Source organism: Curcuma longa, chromosome 21 (assembly GCF_044706935.1).
Source record: "Curcuma longa cultivar G26 ecotype Majalengka, Jawa Barat chromosome 21, ITB_CL_G26_1.1, whole genome shotgun sequence".
NCBI lineage: Eukaryota > Viridiplantae > Streptophyta > Magnoliopsida > Zingiberales > Zingiberaceae > Curcuma > Curcuma longa.
The window spans coordinates 13,611,151-13,619,154 of record NC_133881.1 but is presented as its reverse complement, the minus strand read 5'-3'; the positions used below and the strand labels follow the sequence as shown (position 1 = coordinate 13,619,154).

Sequence of the window (8,004 nt, the reverse complement as noted above, 5' to 3'; positions counted from 1 at the left end):
AGCCAAACAAGATAACTCCTGATTGAACAGTCCAATCACATAAATACTACAACAAACCTAAATATTACTGATTTACTTTAAAAAAAATATTGATCGAAAACTAACCATGTGCAGTTTCATATCATGTGCTTCATTTATACACCTAATGGAAGTTAACTATATAGAGAATGATAAAACTTTTTTTTTTGGGGTGAAACTGACTGATCGACCCAGTTTAGTAAAAATAGATTGATTCAAACAGTTCTCCCCCTAGTATAAATCCAATCTTATTGTATAATCAAACCAGATCTCAGCTTTCTCCCATTTGACCAGTCGATCTAACCGATTATATCTATAATTTGTATAGACTTAGAAGATTTAGTGGAAATTTTAAAGTGTAGATGGAGAACTGAAGAAAATATATGTAATGAAAATGACAGCTGATTTGAATGCAAATAATGATTGACATTTGTTCATTCAGGTTCTCCATCTCAATCTTCCCCTAACCGATTTAGCTGCCTTACAGAGAGCTTAATGAAGGATAACACAGTCAACCACAAATCTAAATAGTTGGGACAAAAGCAATTTCATGATGATGATTGATGCTGATGAAAGTTAATTTTCATTAATACAATTATTATCATTACAAATAAATGCAAGATAACCTTTATATATATATATATATGTAGACAGAGAGGTATTTGAAATCTTAACAAAATCTTTATTTTCTTTTATCAGAATAGCAACAACATAGTATATAAAAAATATTAACTGCTCTGAGATCTGAAGAGTTTGCTCCATGAGTCCTATATATCAATTTTACCAACTGCTCACACAGAGTTTCATAGGAGCAATAACCATTTGAATTCACAATGCGCACACTCTAATATGCTAATCTGACAAACAAGAGTTTATAGGCTCTGATATTTATACCAACAAGATCATTTATTAGATTGTTGAGAAGAAGACCCACCACAACTGTCCAAGCCCTTAATTAACTGGTCAAGCATTTGTTGAAGCCTACTGTAATCATTCATAATAAACAATACAGCACATCTTGAAGGGCACATATACAATAATTGAACTGGGGTGTGAGGATGTGATGTGGATATAGGCCTTGATGTTGAATACATCACATTATCATGTGAGAACAAAAAAAGGGATCTAGTTGTCCAGATCGATAAACTCTTACCAAGATCATTTCTTGGGATGAGTAAGAGGGTGAGTGATGAATCCAGGTAACAAAGGGAGCAAATGCAGTTTTATTTCCAAAATTCAAAAAAGGAATACTAGATCTCACAACGTTAAAATCCCAGATGCATAAGTGTTTACTTGGTCTAAGACTTTTCTATGTTCTCTGCTATTTTTTTTACCAAAGAAACAAAATCATGTGAATGGGAGAATGTATGCCTTTGCTTGCGTTAAGAGGCTCAGAGTGAAATACAATCCAAATGTTAAAGTGATCTTCTATAGATGAGAGAAAGATACTAAGAACTTCAAATGAAATGAAAAATGGCAAACATGGTATGAGCAAATCAAGCAAATTGGAAGTTTAACAGATCAGTTAAAGTTAGGATTTAAATTAGAAAAGTTGTTCTCTTGGCAGCATGCTTACGGGACAAAAACAGCATTGTATTCTTGCTCAAGGCAGATCACACATATGTCTAATGCCAGATTTTCCTTCTTTGCATTATCTGGCTCCTTTTCAGACTCTTGATTCGTTCCTGAGAAATACACAAAGAAAGGCGATGTTACTGTCTGGAGACTGGTTGGCAAGTTGACTTTGAAATACCTACCTTCAGACTTGCGTGCCTGTTGCGCTGCAGCTGCAGCAAGAACCCTGCACAAAGCAAAATAATACCATAAAAGAAACAGAAACGGGAACCACAATGAGTTAGCATTACTGTGAGCCAATTTTCTTATATATATGCCAAATTCTTTGGCACTGATAATTTCTAACCAAATGACAGCATCGAAGTACTAGCCAAATGACAGCGTATTTGGGAACAATAAGGCTGTTTCTTTGATTGTTTAACAGCCAAAACTATACAGAAAACCTTTCATAACATCGCTACGAGGTGGTCATAAATTAAAAGGACAACTGAGATGTAAGGTTGTGAATTCCTAACTCTATCATGAAGCAGTAACACAACATAATCCCAACTTGCTACAAATATGCAGTTTCATTCCATTGTTTGACTTGTCCAAGTTCAATGATCAAATAATTCCTATGTTCAAGAATATACCTCTTCTGCAATTCCCAGCGACGCCTTTTCTCCAAAACATGCTGAAGTGCATGCTTTGCCAGCAGAAATATGCCAACAATTGTGAATCCAGTAGAAGCAATTTTATACCATCTAAGAATATGAATTAACTCATAAAATATTTTCAATATCATTTGATAATGCTAGATATAATACTGCTAGTATTGTTGAACTAAAATTTATATGTCAACTTATTATTGATGGTTTATTTTTTCATATTCGTTACGTATATCATGTTTTAAATTTATGTGTTCAAGATGGATTAAGAATTTTAAAAATCATATTAAACCAATTAGAACTGCTATTTCCTATCTACGATCGCATCCATCTATAATGAAATAATGGGATAGAGTTTGTAAAAATAATGAAATTAGACTTTAAAAATTTCCACGTAATGTACCAACACGTTGGAATTCAACATATCAATTATTACAAAATTCATTTCAATATAGAGAATTATTATGTTCGTTTTTTACACAAAATATTAATAATACTAATATATACTTATTTTTATACCAATGAAATATTTGTAGTAGTATTTGTGAAATTTTAAAAGTATTTAATGATGCAACCGAACAACTTTTCAATTTTTATTATCCTATTCTCAATTAATTTTAGTGAATTTTTATAGTGTAGTATTAGTTTTAAATGAACATAATACCGATGAATTTTTATCGTCTTGTGTATTAGTAATGAAAATGAAATGGGAAAAATATTTTTTTCATATTCCTGAAATTTATTTAGTTGCATTTGCTTTAGATCCTAAATATAAATTAGAAGTTTTATAAGAAATGTTAATTTTGTATTTTGATGCTTTAATTCCATTTAAAGATTCTTCTTTTCCTTATCCTAATAATATTATATATAATATTACAAATTATTTATATGATATTTATAAAGAATATCGTATAAAATATGAAAATACAAACTAATCTTCTGAAATACAAAATATTAGTAGTAGTAATTTAAAACTTACAAAAGCATAACTTTTATTAAAAGAACGGACGAAACGTCCATGAGGAATGCCACATAGGAACTTAAAAATTATTTTATGATTTCTTTTGATTTTAATGAAGCAGATAGCGAAGCAGATTTTGATATCCTAAAGTGATGGTTATAAAAGGCTCAAACCTTTCCCGTCCTATCCATGATCGTTAAAAAAATTTTAGTTTGTCTAGTGTCAACAGTTGTTGTAGAATAGACATTCAATGCTAGTAGTAACATATTAGATGAACGACAATCAACTGTCTCCCAACTCGTTGGAAGCCCAAACATTACTCAACAATTGGACCAGAGTATAAAAAAAGAATTCAAGGAATGCAACTTTAAATGACGAAGTCGAAAAATTTGACACTGAAGGAACGAATACTACGACAAACGAAAATGAATAACAATGCCACTTTTTGAGATAAAAGGATAAAAAGGTAAGAAAACTACGTGGACTTTGATTCCCCTATACCTTAAGGGGATATGTAGGCAACTTAAATTAGTGCAAACCCTTTTTTATTTATTTTTTCAATGAATTTATAATTTTAATTTTTTTAATATAATAATATTGAATCGTGGTGAACCATGGCAAATCGTGAATCGGCAGTTTCGAACCGTAAACTATAATCATCTTGGACAGTTAAGGTTAAGGGTCAACCTGTCAAGAATCGTCGAACAGTCGGTTTTGAACCGTCGAACAGTCGGTTCCGAAATGGAGTTGAGTCTACACAAGGGTGCCTCTCTTAGGTAAGATGAGAAGTCTTTAAACCCCCTTATATTTAACATGACTCTTACATGGTATAAGGACTCTTAAAGCAAATACAAAATTGAGCTAGATTATTGCATAAGTCACAGACAAATACATAAAGATCATACAATAAAATCTTCTCCACGACTTTACCATGTTGCATAGTCCATGTGAGTGCAAATGGATATGCAGTTGTCCACTTTATTGCATAGGCTATGATTTTGTGATCAGATGGTTTAATATGGACTGGATAAAAATTTATAAAGGCCACCAGCATTCCAACAGCTTCTACACTAACTTTACATGTATTGTTTCCTTATCAATCAATACCCTTATTTATTATGTTGGTTGTACTTGTATCACAATCTCCTAAAATTTGTTTTTAGCCCAAAGGACAATTGGTAATCCGTTAAAATTTCTAAAGCTACTCTCCCTTTCAAACGCTCATTTTTCATCCTAACAATGGTCAGTTTATCAACATCTCTTTCTTGTTGTATAATAGATCCATAATATCATACAACTTCAATTGCAAAAGTTTGTCTTCCAGCTTAATTGTGCACTCATTTATTATTTCATTCATATATTTAATTCCACTTCTGATATACTTAAAATCTAGTTTCTAAAGTATTTCTACAATTCAAACTCCAAGATTACTCTCGTTACAATCTCAACAATTTGCTGACGCAATTTTATCTACAATTAATATGCATGAACAAGGTAAAGCAAAAATCAATTTGTAGCAGAATAACCAAGAATCTATTCTCGATAATACTAACTTCAAACAGACAACCGTGAGTAATAATCCGACAAACGCGCAAGACTCACCCAAATCCTTCAACTGATTAACTCTGTTAACCGATCTGAGCGCATCGGCGTCCCTGCAAAGGAAACAGATCCTAACATCAAAAATACATCCTTCCCAAATCCAAAACCAAACGAAACAAGCAAGCAACTGGAGAGCCACGCGCACCTTCCGCTGCTCCTCCCCAGTAGCCAGAGCACCGCCGCACTGGCGCAGCAGCCCAACCCGCCCCAGGGAATCATCGACGCAAGAGGAGGGAGGATAGCAGTGCGTAGCGGCGATGGAGGGCGAGCGATCGTGATGGAGAGAGGAGATGAGATGGATCATTTCATAGTGAACGAAGGCGATGGGGTTTGGATGCCTCGAGCGATACCAGTCCTCGAGTCGAAGAAAGCTGCAGGATTTGCTTTTTGGAAGCTCGTCGGCGAACCGGGGCCGAAGTCGGTTCGAGTTTTTCTTTTTTTAATCTAGATATTCCTGGAACCGTCAAACGGATACAGAACGGGCCAATCCATCCAATCCATCAAAATGTCTGATGAGAGAGCCAGCCAACTCACCATTTCGGCGGATTATAAATTCCCAATTTAATCCCGATGTATTTATAAGAATTTTTTAAAATTTTCTTTCAAATAGAGAACGTAATCAAAGGATACTGGACATCTGAATTAACCACCCTATGCGCTTCCCAATTTACTCTGATGGTCAGTAGGAAACTTCTATGGGACCGGACCGACCATCCCCAGAGATTGAGTCCACGAGACTGACTGGAATTTATCATTTTTATAAATCCCCAATCAAATCTAATTCAACCCATTATAATTAATTACACCTATCAAAAACGATCAAATACTACTGAAGAAATTTAAAAATAAGTACTATAATTAAAACACTTTTAGCCAAAACTATGAGTATTTTTATCAACAGATTGAAAACTACTTCAACCCATTATAATTGGTCAAAATTTCTTATAATTATAATAATTTTGATCAAAATTTGAAATAAACATATTTTTAAAATATAAAATACTCTTTTAATATTTTTTAAAAATATAACAAAATAAATGACACACATTCTTATCGTTTAATTATCATTAAAAAAATGTCACATATTAAAAAGTTTTTCTTCCTAATTATTCAGTCCAATAATATTATAATAATTTTAATTAAAAGTATTACAGTTCAAAACTTCTAAAGGTAATAGGTGCCTTACAAGTTACAACCACAAAAGCAAAATCCTTTTACTATAAATCTATTTATTAATGTATATATATAAACAAAGATCAAGAATAATTTATATAAAATTCAACTATGATCAATAATTTGAAGTCACTAATATGAACCTTATCCTGCAATTAAACCAAACGCAAAGAGCAATATCACTAAACTATTCACAGATCTATTAAACCACATTTATGTGCTTACATAGATTCTTCTTTGGTAAAACTTCTTCTCTTTGGCCTTTCTCCACGTTCAACTACAACAAGATGCTTGTTGATCTACAATGAACTAATTCTGAAGCAACCCAATGAATAGCTAACTCTCTAACCCCATTTCACAAATACTCCAATTTGGGCACAATGCAATGTGATCCCCGAGCAACAAAAATAGTCTGATTGGATACACAACATCATCCATCTATGCATCTAAGTCAACACCCGATAGCTCTGATGGAGATCATATAGGCAGACTCGAGGGCGGAGAATGTTGAGATAGAGTCTAAACGCTACTGCTGGTTCATTGCCACAAGTCGATTCAGAGTAGCCACTTTCACCTACTTGCATTTCTTTCAATACCTTTAATCAGAATAGTAGATCTTTCTTCCATTACTTGATGTAGTTTTACAGCCTAACTTAATAGACTGCTTATAGAATCTCTCTATCATCAAGAAGAAATTGCCATTACCAGTATACGCATGAAAAAAAATTGGGAAGTGAAGCACTTCAGTGATGACAATAATGGAGTAGGTACCTGAAGGAGACAAGTAGGATGGATGCTCATTTCATCCTTCAGAATCCATTAAGCAAGCTTACTGATTATGAAAGATTTTGAGAGCTGCATAAGGTCTTGATGCAGAAACAAAACCTGCAAGTACAACCATAAAAATAAAGAACTTGCCTAAATGTAAAAGCACAGAAGTTTACAAAGAAAATGATTAGATCAAACAAAAAGAATATAAACTCACTCTTTCCCAAACCATCCATCAATCCTACTCTTCTTACTATGATCTAACTCTGTTGAGTAGAGAGTGGAAAATTTTTATAGATGAGATAGGAAAAGAAAAAGGTTGAATTCATTCAATCAACAGCCACAGCAAAAGGCCATGTTATGCCCAACTATTGAAGCATACTGCAAAATTGAAATCATGACCAACACATTTTAAATGCAAAAGGAAGCTCCTGCACATAACCAAGCAGCAAACAAAAAAATTGCTGCAAGAAGGCAACAACAACAAAAAAGAATAAAAAACAATACATACCCATAACATTTTCTCTCAGAAAGCAAGAAATGCAATATAACTATTACTTGCTTCTTCACAGATATTCACAAATCCAGGTTCTGAAAACTGATGCAAATGCTTACTGAAAATACATGGCATGTAAAGATTGATTTTCCTGAACACAATTCTATAGAAGTTCCAAGCTACTATATCACTATTTTCAATCTATCGGTAAGAGCATCGCATGTCTTAATAATTTGAGAAACTAATGCTCCCTGCTACAAGATCTTGATATCATGCTAAAAGAACGGGATAGCCGGGGAGACGCAGATGGTGTCCTCATAAAATTGATGGTCTGTGGTCCATTGGACAAAGAATTATATGGTCTCCTGCAACCAGGGCAACGAGCATCGTCCTCAAGAATCCTCTTGTGGCAGAAGAGACAGAGTCTAAAGCCACATGAACAGGGGAAGAAGCTGGAGTCTGTTGGGTCCAAATCCTCATAACAGATAGGGCACAGGCAAGGCAAAGAAAGGATGCCCTTCTGCTGGCGGACCAAACAGCACTGCCCATCTGTTTTAGCAGGGAAGCTCCATTGCTTGGAGATACTCGGAAGGCTACGCGGCCTAGATGCATCATCTGGTTTCCAAGCTCTAGGAGCACTCCGAATTGGCTCCGGCTTTGTGATGGATTGGCTTGCAATTGGAGAAGCAGCAACCGAATGAATGGCCAGAGGGAAGAGAGAGTCAGGTTCATAGTCAGCCAAGTCATTGGCTTCGGAAATGGCG

At 34.3% G+C, this 8,004-nt stretch overlaps 2 protein-coding genes across 3 annotated transcripts in view; both read right to left on the bottom strand.

Annotated features, from left to right (window-relative positions):
• Positions 1-1,571: 1,571 nt before the first annotated feature.
• LOC141815221 (E3 ubiquitin-protein ligase SP1-like) lies at positions 1,572-2,377 on the bottom strand. The gene is made up of 3 exons (XM_074703136.1): positions 2,226-2,377; positions 1,776-1,819; positions 1,572-1,703 (listed from the first exon to the last, which is right to left on the bottom strand). Exons 1-3 carry the CDS (start codon positions 2,375-2,377, stop codon positions 1,591-1,593), a joined length of 309 nt encoding a protein of 102 aa, XP_074559237.1. The 3' UTR covers positions 1,572-1,590.
• A 3,846-nt stretch (positions 2,378-6,223) lies between these two features.
• The window catches only part of LOC141815506 (uncharacterized), a 2,299-nt gene continuing 518 nt past the window's right edge, over positions 6,224-8,004 (bottom strand). Inside the window, exons 2-4 of one of the 2 annotated variants that reach the window (XR_012600550.1) lie at positions 7,256-8,004; positions 6,748-6,861; positions 6,224-6,654 (exon numbers count right to left, since the gene is read on the bottom strand). The exon at positions 7,256-8,004 is cut by the window's right edge and continues 220 nt beyond it. Coding sequence is in view for 1 of the 2 variants with exons in the window: in XM_074703451.1 (XP_074559552.1) it covers positions 7,482-8,004 (523 nt within the window). In the remaining variant the exon portion in view is untranslated. Of the gene's footprint in view, positions 6,655-6,747; positions 6,862-6,990 lie in introns of those variants that run through there. The other variant, XM_074703451.1, reaches the window with a different exon arrangement.